Genomic DNA, 18,136 nt, shown 5'->3' with positions numbered 1-18,136 from the left:
CCAAGAGCAAGCAATTCAAAATTTCAAGGATGTGAGTGTCAAATACTAAAACATATACATCAATTTTATAATTTTCTTCAAAATGAAAAGGTGCATTTGCCCTCATGGCACCATGTGGCCATTGCTAAATGATTTATAAGAAGTATGATTTTTTTTTTTGACAACATAAGGAGCAAACTCCACTGATAACAAAGATCATCTCCCTTAAGGTATAAAAGGTGAATGGTAGATCTTTTTTAACTAAATTATTACACATACGAGGATTCAAATTTAAATCTCCAACCACTTGTTTAAGTGATAAGAGCTCTTACTATTGACACAAACTTTAATTGGTATAAATAGTATAATTTTGTCTTAACTTTATATGTGATTTTGATATATTGACTTTACATATAATTTGAAAAATAAATTAAGATTTGTAAATAGTACATACTCTAGATTATAGTGCAAAAATAAACATCTTATTATAGATTTAATAGTTTTTTTTTGGGTAAGATATGAGTTAAACTATATATTTAATATTAATGTTCAATGATATTGATATGATAATTAGTGCAATTTTTTGTGCCCTTGAATTGTAGTTTTTTTTTGGTTTTTTGTCATTCCACCATTACATTACACTTCACCTTCATCGTCTAAATTATCCCAGGGGTGGATAAGTGTACGGTAACTCCAATTATAATTATACTTATAAGGTTGCCATTAAATATCCTATAAATATCATATTTTAGGCAGATAAATTAATAATATTGTTAGATAACTTGATAGCATTAAAGTGATAATTTAAATGCTCGCAAATTGAATGAACATATTAACCCTACTGGTCTTAGACAGTGAACCACATTTATAAATGCAAATCTATTTCATAAAAAAAGATACAAATACATGCCTAAAATGCTTATCTATCAAAAGGAAGAAGTTAGTGATGAAAGTATCATGAATATCTCCACTATATCAAACTCAACCTACCATTGACTTAGGGCTGTTTGGTTACTAAAAGGTAGGCAACACAATAGATTAAAAAAATAAAGACGAAAACAAAATAATCAAAATATAAAAGAGACATAAGACAATCATATGACATATCTATGAAAAGAATGGTAATTTAATTCATAAGATTAAATTAGTAATTAATTTAATTCATATTTATCAAGATATAAAAGTCATGATTTATAAGAATCATAATGGTATGTGTTTTTCACATTTATAATAGGATTAATATGTAATTTAAATCTTGAATTATAGATTCAAGGATGATTTAAACCCTAAATTTTTTTTAAAAAAATACATTTTAAACTCTAAATAATTAAAGTTGAGATAATTTTGCTCATACCGTTAAATTTCAACAAATGTCTATCAAGTTAAGGCCTCATATGTGATTTTTTCAAATTTCACTTTCCCTCTTTCTCCTACCTTCATTTGATAAAAATTACACGTTAAGTCCTAATTTGACGAATGTTTGTATAAACTCAACAGTTGAGATAAAATTTTTCTAACTTTAATTATTTAGGGTTCAGAATGCATCTTTTAAAAGTTTAGAATTTATATCACTCTGAACCTATAGTTTAAGATTTAAATTATATATTAACCCTTTATAATATATTGTATTAGATTCATCTCATTTGCCACGAAGGAAGGGGATAATTTAATTTTTTTTATTTCTTTAATCAATTTTATTCATATCCTGTAAAATAACTAAACAGACCCTCCTGATTTAAGAAAGCAGAACAAGATGCATTATTCTTTTTCCCCCCTTGAAAGAACAGGTGACGTTGGCTCTATATACCTTTTTTTTATTTGATGATTATCTTTACTTTTCATTTCTCTAATTTTGTGTTAGTTGAATTTGAATTTACATATAAAATTGTGTTAGAATCAGCATTTTTCCAGTGAAAAAAAAAATTAGACTATTATTTATGGATGGCACACTGGCAATAGTGGCACTATTCGATTACGCGGGAAAAGATTAGTTAATAAAATAAATGAAAAAACGGACATGAAAAAAGGGACTTGGGGGGGAGCAGGGGGAGAAGTAAATGCCCTTCGCCGTATTAAAAAAAAAAAAAATTGCGCCCTTCACCAACCAAGTTTGCTAGGTGACTTTCGCAACGTAGAATCTTAGTTGGGACTTGGGAGACGAAGGGCGGGAGCCCTTGCGGTAAAATAATAATAATAATAATAACAACAACAATGTTCCCCTTTACTTTCCACCTGAACCCACCTTTGATATAGAACGCGCGCATACACCTATTATTTTCTCTCTCTCTCAACTGCTTGGACTGTCTGGTAGAATCGTCCCTTCGCTCTCAGGGGAGCAGCTCTGTTCCTTCACTGTCATTCTCTTCGTCTTCTGGGCGGAGAAATGAGGAAAGTGCTGCTTAGCTCGCCTTTCATGGAGATTGGAGTTCTTCTCTCCAACTGGTGGGACGAGATCAACGACTCTTCTCTGTGGCAGGACGCTATTTACTACTTCCTCTGTGCTGCATATGCTCTCGTCTCCTCCGTAGCTCTGGTTTCTTACACATACTCTCCCTCTCTGTATTTGAAACTGCTGTACTTTTGTGCCCGACTCACGGTGATTCTGGATTTTCCTTTGCTATTCTGGTTCTGTATTCTTGAGTCGTTGTCTTCTGAATTGGAATTTCACTGTGGCAGACGTTTAGTGTTTTCCTTCGCTCGTTTTGTTTTTGTTTATATAAGCTGTTTGGAATGATAGATGTGCATCTACATTCTTGATTGATTAATGTACTTGTCTATCGACATTCATTGATGATTTCAATTTTTTTTTTTGAGCTAAATTTCAACTTGATGCCTCCCGTGATTATTTGATTCCATCTTGTGTTATTTTGTAACCATTAGTTTAATAGTTGCTTTAAGCTTTTTGAGTAACGTATGAATGTGCTGGAGTTTGATAACTACAAGCCTGGCTCTCTGTAGCTCCGGTTTCTTACTCTATCTATCTTGAAGACTGGAACTGTAGCTTTGCTCTTGATTATGGATTTTTCAAAGCAATTCTCGCAATTACTGGTCGATTTTATAATGTTTACTTCAGTCGCACTAGTATGAACTGAAATTTAATTATTACACACGTTATGTTTTTCTGCACCCTTTTTTCCCTATCTAGCTTGAGCTAATGAGAATATTAGGTTTGTGTCAATACTTTGATTGATCATACTTGTCTAGCGACAGTCATGCTCATAGATGATTTCGAAGTTTTATTAGCTTAATTTTTCATTTTTTAGATTTTAGTCTCTGATGTCCAGCGATTACCTGATTCCGGTTTATATTTTTTCGAAAATTTATTGTTCAATTAGTTGTTTATGCTGTAAATAAAGGGTAAGTGCGCTGGACTTGATAATGACGACCGGTTTTTGCACTTCGATTTCTACTTTGTCTTTCATGTGTTAACAGGATCCCGAACTTATGCCGTCTTTGTGGTTTTAATACGATGCAGATTCAATTAATAAGAATTGAATTAAGAGTGCCTGAATATGGTTGGACAACGCAAAAAATTTTTCATTTGATGAACTTCATTGTCAACGGAGGTGAGGTGCCATTGAGAGTCTTGGTCCTTGAACTATCTCTGATATTAGGTGTTCGGGCGTTTTACTCCTTTCTTGGCTTTTTCATATTGCAGTGCGTGCAGTTGTGTTTGGATTTCACCATCAAGTTTTTCTGTTGCATCCAAAGGTTGGCTTTGCATCTGCGACGCTCTTATAGTTGCTAAGCTGGATAAAGAATTCTATGACTAATATGGTAAGGTTTGAACGCTAACAGAGTGGTTGCATTTTGGATCAGGTATTGATTTTAGTGCTATTGGATCTACCCGGACTACTGTTTTTCTCAACATATACACTTCTAGTCCTTTTCTGGGCAGAAATTTATCACCAGGCAAGTCAATTGTTATTTTAAATCACGCGGTTGTTGATTCCTACTTTTGCTATCATCTATTAAGAGCCTCACTTTTGTTGATATAAAATAAAATCCTACACTAAAAGCTATTATATATATATATATATTGACATGTCCACAGAAAGTTGTTTTTCGGTTTATCCTTCTTAGCACGGGAAATTCTAATTTTTTTTTTTTTACAATACATAATCAGGCAAGGAGTTTACCAGCTGATAAGCTCAGGGTGTTTTATCTTGTAATAAATGGCGCCATATACTTTATCCAGGTATTTATCGTATGTTCTTTTATTCTTCACACAAAGTTGTTGTCTAGAGTCTATAGACATGAGCACAATATCACTATTTTTTGATGTGTCCATTTTCTTCATGTTCATTTCAATACCTTTTGTCGACACACAATGACTTTCCCACTGCAATATAGGATCCATACTAGACAATTTCAAAACAAGACATTTCCTGGTGTCTGAAAGTTTCTTGACGTGATTAGGCGAATATGTACATCTTACATGTGTGCCCTATGTTCATCTAAGTTTGTTGGATTTTGAAATATTGCATATCAGTAGCCTATGTTTTGTGTGGTAATTTGGCTTACCGATTTTTAGCTCCTGATTGATTCATGTCAAGCTAGGCGTGAATCTCTCCATTGTTTCTGGAGCAAAAAGGAAAATGCTCTTTGATCTTTGGCAAGGGTAATAATTGTAATAAAAATGACTTGATATTCAGGTTTGTGTTTGGATATACCTCTGGATAGATGAAAATAGAGTTGTGGAAATTGTTGGAAAGATATTTATTGCAGGTTAGCTTTCTATTCAATTACAGTTTTGTGTTTTTTTCTGAGTGGTGAGCTTGAGAATTTGTTTTCCTCCCTTGAAATGATCTTGGCAATAACATAGACCTTTTTAATGGGATTTGCTTTTCTCGTGCTCAGTTATATCATTTATGGCTGCATTAGGCTTCTTGCTCTATGGTGGAAGGTGAGGCTTCATTTTGACTGAAATGTTATGGACTAAGAAGTACCTTTGATGTCTCAATATCATTAACTAACTCATCATTCGTCGTCATTGTGGGCGGACTTTTCAATATACGCACCTTACTTTGTTTATAGATTATTTTTCATGCTGAAGCGGTTTCCTATTGAATCTAAAGGGCGAAGGAAAAAGCTTCATGAGGTATGTGCACTTCTTTCTCAATATTTCTGATGGAAATTGCCGAGAAAAAAAAAAAGAAGGATTGATGATCTAAATGCTTGACTTAATGATTGAATATTTCTTTGCCTGCCAAAGGCCAGTGCATTGAATTTCTTATGGTCATATGAGAAATGAGATATGGTATCAGCATTGTTAATTTTTTGGTTTAACTATATACTGACTGTCTGACTCCGGATTTTGTGGTCATGTCATAAATTAAGCTTTAGTTCCAAGTGACAAAAAATCAGGTCCACAACTTATTTAAAACTAGTTTTTATCCTGCATTTTGCTGCTGTTCTTCGTTAGCATTCCCATCGTAACCACACCCTGCTTCTCTTTTACCCTCATTATTGGAAAGAAATCTTTCTCAATTTGAGTTTGGAACCCCACACGCACAGAATAAAATAGGACATCCTGAAACCACGTGATATTTGACTGCATAGCACGTGTGGATATGTGTGAAGTGTGCATGTACATGTCTTGTATATTAACGCCTTTGGTGTTTCTTCTACTTTTCTTGTAAAATTAATGCTTGTTCCAAACACACGTGCAAGAGTCTCCAGACAAGGTTTCTAATTTCTGAATGTTTCTTTGGACCAGAAGTCACGACTGTGGACTTACATGAACCTTTTGATTTTCTTGTGTTCCAAATTTAGAACACGAGAAATTGAAATAGAGGTTGTATATATCAAGAATAGTTTTGTTGATAAAAGGTGGGCTTTGTGATGCAGGTCGGATCTGTCACTGTCATATGTTTCACCTGTTTTTTGATACGATGCATAATGGTAACTTCTGACTAAATTATTATAATGATTATTTATGTATTCTACATATTTTGAAGTTTGTCTATATGAACATGCCACTTTGTAGTTATCATTACTCTTTTCTTCTTTGCTTCACACCGCCCCGTGTTATGTCATTCCGCTATAAATATTTTAGCCTTCTGCCTGGTACTAGCAGCTATAGGTAGTTTCAATTCACGAATGCACCACTAAAACAATAACATTTTTTACGTACTTGGATGAAGTAATACTTATTCAATGCGTAGTTGTAAAATAGCAAAATCTAAGGAAGGGTTTCTTTGTCCTGTTAATAACATTCTTGTATGTTTTTTTCCCCCAAAACCATGAATCCTCGAATTAGCAAGCTCAATTATTGTTAATAACCAACACCTGAAAATGTGAATTTTGTTTCAAGTAGAAGTTGATAGGGTGGCTGAATTTGGTGATGTGTAGATATGGCTGAATTCTATCATTCTCCTTCATGCATTTTATTATTACTTTTAAATCCTCAAGCACACTTCTTTTTTGGGTGATTTGAAAACACTTCCGGTAATACGCATGCAGGTTTTTCTAGCAGCATTTGATACGGATGCATCTCTTGACGTTTTAAATCATCCAATTTTGGACTTGATCTACTATCTGGTATTATTCTACCAAGAACTTTTTGTTAATTACCACAATCATTTTTGTTTGACATTAACATCTGGTAATTTATTTCTCAAATACAGCTGGTTGAGATCCTGCCTTCAGCTTTAGTCCTCTTCATCCTTCGCAAATTGCCCCCCAAGAGAATATCAGCCCAATATCACCCTATCCGTTAACTATATTGCGTCCTGGATCTTATTCTATTCTTTTGCCAATTAGATATAATTTTAATGGTTCTCTCGCTCTGCCACAACACCACCCCCCCCACCAAAAAAAAAAAAAAAATTCTGTAGTTAGATGACGCTGAAGTTTAGCAGGAGAACCAGATGCAGACAAACTATCCAGCCAAAGTTTTCTGAAGCAGTTGATTCATTATGGATGCAATTCTTCTGATATGTGTAATGTACAGAGATGCCGCTTGGAAAGGATAGTTCTGGTTAATTTTGGTAGGGTCTTTTTCTTTTCCATTTTTTTTTTGGATGAGGGATTTATTTTGAATAGAGATTTTCATGTGGCTTAGATGTAGGGGGTTGTTTTCAGGGTTGAGATGCCAAGCGGTTACCTGGAACTGGAAGTTAATGATGCCTCCGTTCTTTTCCTGTTCATGCTCGCAGATTGCTATTTTTATTGCTTGCTAAACTTGCCCCAAATCGCACGAATATTTGAGGGAATCAATGCCCGTCTGCACCTCTGTATTTCATGCTTCATTGAAAACAAACAACATATATTACTTTTCAAAGAAAATCTACTCTCAAACCATTGAAAAAATTGCTCAATTAATTAAAAAACACATTTAATCTCTAGTTGACTTCTCTCTTGAACATTCCAATACATATATTACTTATAACTTAACAGTCAAATGGAAAAAAAGAATATATAAGTCAGGATAACGTATTTTTCAGGATTAAAGAAAAAACCTATACATTATTTACTCTGTTTAAAAATTCAGTAAGTTTTCAACTTAGTCCCTATTAAATATTTCCTCCATTAAAAAATGTAAGGCATTTTAATCGAACTTCACTTCCTAATAAAATAATTATCTACTTTAAAACTAACTATATCTTTCCATATTTATTCTTATTTCTCTATAATAAAAATAAAGTTACTATCAATAGAGGTATTTAAAAAAAAATAATGATTACATCTTAAAAGATAAAAAATATTTGATATTTTTTAATATCTAACTCCTCAAAAAATTTCTCACATTTTTAAACAGAAGGAGTGTATATATTTTAAAAATAAAATACTCTAGTATTTAATAAGCGCAGAATGATTATATTGACACAATCATTATTGAAGTATTCTACACATAAGATCAACAAAGTCTCTCCCTACCCTATAAATAGGAAGAGAGGGGTATTCTATAACAAGATGTTGCATTGCTTTATGTCCGAGTTTTACGTAGTTGTGCCTAGATACTTCGTTTTGCTCCGTTTGTCGCGGGGAATGCTTGGCATATTTCACCGGCCTCGAACGTTGCAGAGAGATGAATTTCCCCAGCTGTAGATAACTGTTGAAACAACATCATAAATGAGAATCACGAAGGGGAGAAAAATAAATCCCACTTGATGGAATTACAGATACAAATTGAGCAGAGAGATTATATGTTCCCACATTACACTTCAAACATAAGCACATATCATCGTCCCGTGATGGTGGTTTAATCTTGGCAAGGTGTTGTAGAATTCACCCCAAAGCCCCATACACAACTCAGTGCCTCCACACTTGTAGCCCAAAGTACATCGTTCTTGTATCCTTACAGACCTCAATTCTGAAGAGCGCGCATAAAGCAACTACGCGTACGCAAGCACGTATGCAAAGCATAAGTGAACACGAGTCTCCAAAAACTAATGGATCAATGTACAATGCAGCTTAAAACTTTTGATACAAAATATAGAAATCTTGAAAAAAAAAAAAAGACACTTCCTACCAGACAGAGGAAGCTCCATAGACCATAGCAAGCATTTCCTCGTAGTAAGCTTAGTGGGAGCCATCTCTCTTAACAAGAGAAGACACCTTGGCGCAGAAAAGCATCTGTTCACAAGCTAGAACTATCGTTTCTTCACTGCGAGCCTTTTCTTCATAAGAATTAATTAATTTATCATTAAATTACTGTGACTTCTTTTCTTAATCAATATAAACTTGATATAAAATAAAAGCCATCAACTACAGACCTTAAATCATAATAATAATCAACAAATTAACGTAAAAATGTGGGGGTACAAAAGATATTGAGGAAATCTATATTTTACAAGATCAATCGCTTCTCTGTTCACTTGCTATTTCCACTGCTCAAATTATCGTCAGCTCCCCATTGGTTGGGTTTTTTCAAAAGCCAATTCAGTCGCGGTGCATTTCTTCTGCTGGCGGGGGCGCGAATCTGACATTGGCTGGCCGTGCCACAACAACATTCTCATCAGCAAATAGTGCTTTGATGAATGCTGGGGTTTTAAGAGGCCGGCGACCAGTCATCCGAGGATAGACATCTTCCAGAAAATAATATGCATGGCCAGCAATCATTCCCTGAAATGCGTTTTCGAGCTTGTCATTAGTCATTTCAGTTTTATCCAAAATTTTGTTCAGCTGTATGTTCCGCCACCAAAATACAACATGTTTATAAACTTAGTTTCAACAATCAATCCTATCTTGGTTTGCAAAAATTATTCGCTTGCCATATTTTTAGGACAGAACCTGATTGCATTTTAGAAATAGTAAAAAGCTTGTTCTCATGATATAACAGACGAAGTGAGAGTTTGTGAGAAGTATCAACATTATAGTACTTTCTGAGATTAGTAAACAAACCAGTAAATCGACCCAAGCACTAGCACCAACAAGGACAGAAAATCCCAAGAGAACCTGTATAAAATTTTATGTATAAAACATTTGGTTTAGCATTAAACAATAGTCATATAAACGTGTCAAACCATATAACAACAGCAGAGCTTACGCACCCATGGAAGGTAAGCGGCTGTGAAAGTAAAGAGGCCCAGGAAGCTCATATGAATGAACGGATTTTGTTTGCTCCAAACGTAAACCTGAAAATTAAGAGAAGTTAAAATATTCAAACATTATCAGGGTTTAAAACATGAAGTCTCAACAATAAATATATAAGCAAACGCTGCTGACCATCATGAATGTCAATGAGTTGCTCAGGAATATAATTTTTGCAAATGATGCTGCCAAATAAGGTATCATCCCACCAAGAAGAACAATTCCAGTCAACACAGTAGCACCAAATAAGAGCATGTAAAAGAAATCGGCAGTTCGCCCCCTGAATGAATTCTCCTCTAGAAGCTTGCAGTAGCGGGCAAGAAAAAACATATGAAACAAGAAATCCAAGTCTGCCATTCAAAATACAAAAGGTCAAGAATAAATTAGATGTGCAATCTAAAACCTCCAGTCTACTTATCAAATAATATGAAGCATACATGAGTCAATAATATGAAACCTTTACCAGTATTATGCTCCTTAAAGATGCACAATATACACAAAGCAAAATAAACAAGCATAAGAATTTTTTATGATCTGTTCAATGGCATAAAGCAGGGTAACACTTACTTAACAGGAAGGACTTGAGGAAAAAGTGCTGGGTATTGTATCGTTCAGGAAAGTCAGGGATATGTCAAGGAATTAGTACTCAGACTTGATAATCAATATATGCTATATTCACGTTGCACAGTTTCACTGACTCTTCAACTACAACTTTCTTTAGGGGGTGTTTGGTGGGAGGGGAGGGGAGGGATTCCCCCCCCCCCCTGTTTGGCTTGAAAAATTGGAGTGGCCTCCCCTCCAAATTGGGGGGATTGGGAGGGGAGAGGTAAACTATCTGGCATCCTAACTAATATGCCCTCCATAATAAATTCAAAACATGCCAACACACTTCTCTAGTATCTCAACACTTATAAAACGTGGGTAAAATTGTTCATATATAATTATTTTTCCTCCCCTCTTCTCTTGAACCAAACAAGGTAATATCAAACCCCTCCCCTCCCCTCAAACCAAACACAGCCTTAATCTCCAATCGTGCTACACCCAAAAAGGCAGACAATATTTCATTTTCTTTCTCTCCAATCAAAATTAGAATTGAATTGCAAACAATCATAGATACAAATATAAAGCCAATAAAAAAGTGGCAGCAAAAGTAGATGTTTATCCTGAATCAGGTAGAAACGTGAACTACACTTGTGTGGCAGCACATATATCTCGATCTTAACCTGCCATCACCCATCTCACTCACTACCATTGGGCATGCGAATAATGGGTTGGATATCTTTCCCAACCTAACCCATTATCAAATAAAGCATCTGAATGCTGAGCTAAATTACAGTTTAAATTGAATTATCTACAAAAATCAACCTGCCAATTTCAATTAATAACAGTTCTATGAAAGGCAAGAATTACCCATTTTCCGGAAGTACAAGAAGTTAGTAATGAGACGCCAGAACTGATATTGCTTAACAACCAGTCTTGGATTCAAGTACAAATGATACGGAGATATTATCTGCGCAGTCATTTAAAAAATAAAAAAAAACCAACAAACATCATGTCACTTGAACTTTTCAAATTCCAAATCAATAAATTCGATAATAGTAACAGAGTTAAAAAATCAAGAACTTTGAAACGACCCGTTTTGAAACAAAATGAACTTAATCAGATCACAACTAATTGCCTAATATCCGTTCCAATTAACAATTTTAAATTATTAAATGTTGCAAATCAACAAACGGTTATGTTTCCTTAATTTGAAACAATAACAATCTAAAAAGGAAACAATCAAGCCAACGCATTTGACAAAGTAAATTACAATCCCTTAAAGCGTCAGATAAAAAAATGCAAACCCTTGTTTACGACGGATGAGCAAAGCATAAAAATAGAGAAAACGTATATAAAAGGCGTACATCAAGAGAACAGCCGACAGTGGTGACAATAGCTGCGGTGAGATACGACCGTGTAATTACGGGCATCTGCTTATACCATTCTTCGACGGCTTGAGCCATTCTGTTCTTCCCCTAATTTCTGCCTAGAATGATTGCAAAAACGAATATTAAAGCTTCTCAAAACTTCTTTTGCAGAATCAAAGAGCTAGTATGAGAATCCAGAAGAGATGGAAGAATAAGCAGGAGAAAACTGACGAAGAAGCAAGGAAATGGGAACGAGCGCACCAGATGTTCAAAAGGCAGAGAGTGTTCTTTCCTGTTCTGGACTTGGCTGTGGGAAACATGATCGCGTGGTTCTTCCCAAAACAAAAAAAAAAAAAACAGAGAGAGAGAGAGAGAGAGAGAGATGACGGAAGAATGCGAATCAAGAAGCGCGTGTTATTCACGAACCAATCATATTGTCCCTCTGTGTCTCCCAAGTTTTTGGCTGGAAAATGGGCCAATAGGTCTGGGTGGCCTCCAAGTTATTAAGCCCATATATGTTTTTTGGGTCAAATATAAGGCCGTATGTTCAAACATCCACGATGCATATGGAACTGCAATGTCAATTACCAATATATCCATATAAAAAACATTGTCATTTATATGGGAGTACATGCGATTACATGTTTAATTAAACAAAATTAAGAGACGTTTAATTCATATAATAAGAGTAGAGTAAAGTGAAGCAGAGTATTTGTATAAATTGATTATTAAAACTCTTCTAATGCATATCAGTCCATGCAAAATTTGTACTTCCTCCATTTATATTGGGAGAGTTGTTAGAAAATCCCAAGTTGAGAGAGAATCATGCCCAAGGACCAAAGGGAATTGAGGGACCAAACTGAATATAATATTCATAAAATAATTTAAATAATTAATCAAAATGCCCCTATGTGATATTTCATTTCGGAGCCGATAACTTGAGCCAAACTTGAACCTGTCCAAAAAAGTTAGGACTCGACTTGATTATATGAACATTTTTAAGAGGTTATGATACTTCAAACCTGATCTTAATAAACTGACTCGAATTAAGCCCGATTCGAATAAACCTGACTGCTATAATTTTCATCTTTATATATATATAATTGGTAATTTTGGCCAATTAAAAAAGTTATGATTAGACTTAGTTATGTGAGCTTTTTTAATAGAGTAGGATACTTCAAACCTAATTTGAATAAACTTGCTCGAATTACCGGCTCTATTACATCTAACAATCTAAGTAATCTAGGCAAGGCAATTTCTAGTATGGATAACATCAAATTGGAAGCACAAAAAATTTGTTTATTGCAAAACCTCCATCAAGCATAGATCATATTTTTAAGGATCCTGCACCCGAATGAATCTCCTCGTATATTCCTTAGCTCAATCTGGCGGCGACACAATAAGGTGGTACTTGCGCGCTAGCTACTTTGTAAGCCTACTTGATCTTAAGCAAGGACCTAGATTCAAGTACGCCCGGAAGCTCATAAAAGCTTAACTTGGTGACGTCGACTACATAGCCATCATTTACTATGCCTTAAACTCTAGGAGGGACGAAACCACCAATTCAATAGGGGGAACTAAGAAATTTGGGATTGAAATTGTTGTTGGCAGGGACAGATAATTAGGCCTCTGCTAACAATAAGAAATTTTAAGATAAATACCTACAAACTCTATTTCAAATTTATGAATCAATAGAGGCACCTTAAAAAACTTTTTAAAATTAGATCGGCTATAAGATTCAAGCCAGCTAGAAGATTCAAGCTTGGAGGTATATGCCTGACTCCTAGACGAATAAGAAATAGTGAAGGAAGCAAATCTTATAAAAGAAGATAGGAAATATATGCTAGAAATCATCCCACCTAGATTGCTTAGATTGTTAAATGAAATCCCACATAGGGGCATTTCAGTCAATTGTTTGAATTTTTTTTATAAATATTATATTTGATTTGGTCCTTTAATTTCCCTTGGTCATTGAGCATAATTTTCCTTTCAACAAAGGATTTTTTAGCAATTCTCCCGTTTATATTTACAAATTATTTTTAACTAATTCACACAAAATTTACAAATTAGTTAAAAGTAAAATTAATTGGCTGGTAAAAAAAAGTAAAATTAATTGATTTTCTTAAAATTATTTTATATTTTTTTAAAAAATCAATTAAACGTAATATATTCTAACTTAATTTTACTTATCTCTCAATCCCTTTCTGTACTATAATTACTTAATGAATTCACACCAAACGTATTATTAAGAAAAAATAAATTTTGCAAAATATTTACAAACAAAACAGAAAGCTCTCTAGGAGGCGAGTTATAAAACATATATGAATTGTTTTGCATTAATTATGTTTCATTTTTTAAAGTCAATTTCATGTTTTTTCAATGGAGATGTAACTTAGAGATATGCGTGTGCCTTGTGATTTATTATGTGTATTTTATTGAAATAAATTATTATTTGAAAAATATTATATTAACAAAATGTGCATTTATTGTTTAGAAAAAATTAATCATCAAGTGGGATATTAATTATATGTGTATATTTATGTTCAAATGAAAAGAATATGTGTGAAAGTATGATTTATTGTGCGAAAATATTTTTTGTTTGAAAAACTCTTGGTACATGACTCGTTGGGTTTGTTTTGAAATTTGTGCAATTGAAATTTTGCCTAAAGATTACCTACCATAAGATACGTTTTCATTAGACTCAATGAGTGACTATTAGCTTAGACCAGCTTGCCTTTAATCGGGTGACTTGGTTTCGGACATGGTGTATGGAAGGATATGAAGTGTAGTCATGCAAACTTATTTTTGTCTAGATTATGTGAATTTTATATATATGAAAAATATTCTTGTATGTCCATTTGGTAATTGCATGATTAACTATATTGCATGCATTGTGGCATTTTGATATTGGTTATTGAAATCTTTGTGTCTCATTCCTCATGATTAGTAATTTTACAGGAGAAAAATTAGCTAGAGGAGCACTTGAGGCTTAGATTTGGTATATGAAACACCACTTTATCTATGTTATGCCTTATTATGATTACCAACTTAAGACATATTTTGTTTATTTAGAGCATGTCAACTTTTGACTTTAGTGTGCCTTGTTTAAATTGTAGTTATAGGATTGGTGTTAAACACCCATGATCTCATTTGATTTGACTTAAAGTATTTAAATTATATTTTGGATATTTGATAGTTTTTCATTAATTTTCGTGTACATACATACGTACATATATACATACATATTGTATTGAGTGGTTGTAACCTAACTATTATTTTTCTTTGTACATGTTTATAATGTGTTTTATGATATGATGTTTGATGTAATTGTGTTGTGGTCAAGTATATATCATTGTGAGGACTTTGATTGTGTAAGGTCAACCAATTGTGAAAAGTACTGTTCAAGCCCATGTTGGATATTGATAATTAAATTTATATTTGAAAAGTGTGGTTTACTCCACTAGAGTTTAATGTACTTATCATGGGTGTACTCCTAAGTCACTTTGTTAGCTATTATTTGTGAATAATATGATGTTTGAATTTAAAATGCCTTGGAACCATGCTTCATGTTTTTTTAATGATTTAAAATCAAATGGTGAATTTTGAACATTGGTTTTCAATGAGATCCCATTAGGTTTACTTTATGTAATAATATTTTTCATTGGTATTTACTTATGTAACTTATTTAGTTCCTAAATTACTATGGCAAACTTATTTTGTTATGTTTAAACCTTTTCTTTCGTGATATTTTTTTTTCTATCATAATAGTCCATTTTAAAAATATTTTATTGAAAGAAAAGCTCTTTTTTACCATGATAAACTCTTATAAAATGAGTTTGACTCTTTATTATTATGATAGACTTTTTTTTTATTATGGTAAGGTTTAAAAATGATATTTAAAACTCTTTCTACCATGACAAACCTCTATTTATCATGGTAATGTTTTGGAAAATTATGTTTTACTTTTTATTACCTTGTTAGACACTGTTTTACTATAATAAGTATTTAATAGTTAAGGTTTAATTATTTAATCATATTTTTACGAAAAACCAAAGTGAAATTTTAAAATGTTATAAGAGACACAAAAAAGTTACGAGTAGGGTTAAGTCATTAGCTTCAGTAGCATTCAATCTTCACTTTCTCTTTAAATTGCGATTCACAGCTTGGGGGAGAGGGAGACATTGAGTTATGACTAATGAAGGCTTCAGTCTTTAGGCTTCAATCACAAAGCGCGATATTGGATGAAGATTATTAAAGAGCAAAGAAGTAGGAGCGAAGACATAAAGTGAAGGAGTGAGAGATGAGCATGAGCGATGGCCATGAGAGACAAATTTGAGAGATGAGTGTGAGCGGCGAGAGACTTGAAGTGAGTGAGAGTTTTTTTTTTTTTTTTTAAAGAAAGGCAAAGATGATAGTGATATTCAACATATAAGGAGAACACAAATATATATTTTTTTAAAATGAATGAGTTGGAATAGGCAGGTTTTTAGGTAATCTATAGACTATCTCTCCCATTTACATTTAAAACGAGATAGCTTTTAAAATTAACTTGCTCAACTCACCTATTTAATTTGGATATAAGCGAGTTAGGCAAGTTATGAGTTATTTGTTTATCTTACAAATAAAAAAAAGGTATTTTAGTAAAAAAAAAAAGAAAAACACAGTATCATTACTCATGTAACTAAAGCAAAATAGTTAAAACTTAAAGACCAAATCAATAAAAATTGAATTAAATAATGTTTGGTTTAAAACTTTCTTTATTTCAAAATAGTATAATCATTCACCAACCCTTGTTTGATCCCCGCCGCACATCTACCACATATCTTAAATGAATAAACGGTTACGATCAGCGGACTTACCAATAGTGCATACACATGCGTGCAAAAGACTTTTGTTTCTCCGCACCCCACAACGATCAAAACTCACTGGCCTTCACTCTCCCATCGTCTCTGCTGAAAAACCCTACCTGGGCTTATGCCTCGAGCTCCATCTCCATCTCCTACAATGTCTATATTCTGTCGGCTTCGCCAAGCCTGCCCCAAACGTCATTATTCCACAATCCTATCTCAGGACTCATCCAAGCCTCTCTCCTCTATCGAGAAATCCAGAGCCGCCCTCAATCTTCTCAAGGCCGAGAAGAACCCAGAACGCATCCTCGAGATTTGCCGCGCTGCTTCACTCACTCCCGTGACTCACATCGATCGAGTTGCTTTCTCTGTCGCCATTTCCAAACTCTCCAAGTTTAATCACTTCGAGGGAATTCGTCAATTCCTCGAGGAGTTGAAGACACGACCTGACCTGAGGAATGAGCGTTATGTATCGCACGCGATTTTCTGTATGGCCAAGCTGACATGCTTGACCATGCCATTCGGAGTTTCAAGGAAATGGATGAATTGGGCATTCGTCGGTCGGTTAGATCGCTCAATGCTCTTCTCTTCGCTTGTATTCTGGCCAAGGACTATGAGGAGGTGAGCCGAATTTATCTTCAGTTCCCTAAGATGTATGAAATAAAGCCGAACCTTGATACCTATAATACAGTAATCAAGGCTTTCTGCGAGTCGGGTTCGTCTAGTTCTGTGTATTCCATATTAGCTGAGATGGATAGGAAGTCTGTCGGGCCAAATGCGACTACTTTCACTACATGGATTGCGGGGTTTTACAAGGAGGAAAAGTTTGATGAGGTCGGGAAGGTGTTGGACTTGATGAAGAAGCATGGTATTAAAACGGGTCTAAGCACCTACAATATTAGGATTCAGAGTCTGTGTAAATTGAAGAGATCGGCGGAGGCAAAAGCTTTGCTTGATGGAATGATATCCATGGGAAAAAAGCCGAATTCTGTTACTTACTCTCATTTGATTCATGGACTATGTAGAGACGGCCACTTTGACGAAGCCAAGAAATTGTTTGTGGACATGAAAAGGAGAGGTTTCAAGCCGGATAGCAACTGTTATTTTACTCTGGTTTACTTCTTGTGCCAATGTGGAGATTTTGAGACTGCTTTACTGATTGCCAAAGAAAGCATGGGAAAGGATTGGATTCCTACGTTTTCGACAATGAAAAAACTCGTGGATGGGCTGGTCAGCATTTCGAAGGTTGATAAAGCTAAAGATCTTATCAAGCAAATCAAGGAGAAATTTACGGAAAACAGTGATAAATGGAATGAAATTGAAGCTGGATTGCCTCAATAACGGACACCGGTGATTCGTAAAAATATTCTGTTGATCAGGCAGAATCCTGAAAGATTATTTATCAGAGGGAAGTTGGCCAAAATGACCTTATGTTTGCGGTCAAGGGTAAGTTGTTTCGGTCATTTAATCTGCCCAATATTATGAATCAATTCTTCATCTTGTGAAAGATTTACATCCGGATCGGACGGCTGAAGAACGACTGGCCCCATCATGTAGTTTTATTTTTCTCTGACTTAGCTTGTTGCTAAAAGTCCATGTTAAATGATACTCTGCCAATTCAGTTTTGTATACTTTTCTTTGTTGATGATAGGTAATTTTCTTATTCGGGTAATAAACGTGGATGGTTCTCTGAGTTTCTGTGACCTCCATAAATTGATCTCTAAGTTATGGTTTTAGTTTCTTGTGCAAGCTCTCAGATAATCTCTTTGATGCATGTCAAAACTTAAAAGTGGTAGGGATATTTAAATGGTTAAGCTATAGCAACAAATAACCTGGAGAAAACCTAAGCTGTTTATTCCTGTA

General features: G+C 34.3%; 3 protein-coding genes across 5 annotated transcripts; 2 read left to right on the top strand and 1 right to left on the bottom strand.

Annotated features, from left to right (window-relative positions):
* The first annotated feature begins 2,246 nt into the window (after positions 1-2,246).
* Positions 2,247-7,124, top strand: LOC129285639 (tobamovirus multiplication protein 1). The gene is made up of 11 exons (XM_054921392.1): positions 2,247-2,512; positions 3,455-3,545; positions 3,638-3,690; positions 3,799-3,891; positions 4,106-4,177; positions 4,635-4,707; positions 4,840-4,885; positions 5,017-5,080; positions 5,830-5,883; positions 6,445-6,522; positions 6,609-7,124. The coding sequence occupies exons 1-11, from the start codon at positions 2,363-2,365 to the stop codon at positions 6,699-6,701; spliced, it is 867 nt and encodes a 288-aa protein (XP_054777367.1). The 5' UTR covers positions 2,247-2,362; the 3' UTR covers positions 6,702-7,124.
* Positions 7,125-8,700: 1,576 nt separating this feature from the next.
* On the bottom strand, positions 8,701-11,777 carry LOC129285640 (derlin-2.2). Of its 3 annotated transcripts, none has more exons than XM_054921394.1 (7): positions 11,658-11,777; positions 11,424-11,545; positions 10,927-11,026; positions 9,652-9,866; positions 9,477-9,560; positions 9,328-9,381; positions 8,701-9,048 (listed from the first exon to the last, which is right to left on the bottom strand). In XM_054921394.1, the coding sequence occupies exons 2-7, from the start codon at positions 11,520-11,522 to the stop codon at positions 8,866-8,868; spliced, it is 735 nt and encodes a 244-aa protein (XP_054777369.1). In that variant the 5' UTR covers positions 11,523-11,545; positions 11,658-11,777; the 3' UTR covers positions 8,701-8,865. The 3 variants fall into 3 exon arrangements, with proteins under 3 accessions (XP_054777369.1, XP_054777370.1, XP_054777368.1); XM_054921395.1 differs by having other exon boundaries at positions 11,688-11,712; XM_054921393.1 differs by having other exon boundaries at positions 11,424-11,757.
* Positions 11,778-16,339: 4,562 nt separating this feature from the next.
* On the top strand, positions 16,340-18,015 carry LOC129286632 (pentatricopeptide repeat-containing protein At1g61870, mitochondrial-like). Its single transcript, XM_054922596.1, is given in 2 exon segments — positions 16,340-16,755; positions 16,758-18,015. Coding segments are annotated over 2 exon segments (1,212 nt in total). The 5' UTR covers positions 16,340-16,400; the 3' UTR covers positions 17,615-18,015.
* The last annotated feature ends 121 nt before the right edge of the window (positions 18,016-18,136 follow it).

Source organism: Prosopis cineraria, unplaced genomic scaffold, assembly GCF_029017545.1.
Source record: "Prosopis cineraria cultivar Desert tree isolate PC_DT_omini unplaced genomic scaffold, ASM2901754v1 PC11, whole genome shotgun sequence".
NCBI lineage: Eukaryota > Viridiplantae > Streptophyta > Magnoliopsida > Fabales > Fabaceae > Prosopis > Prosopis cineraria.
Note: the sequence above shows the minus strand (reverse complement) of the source record. Positions and strands in the feature narration are given on the sequence as shown.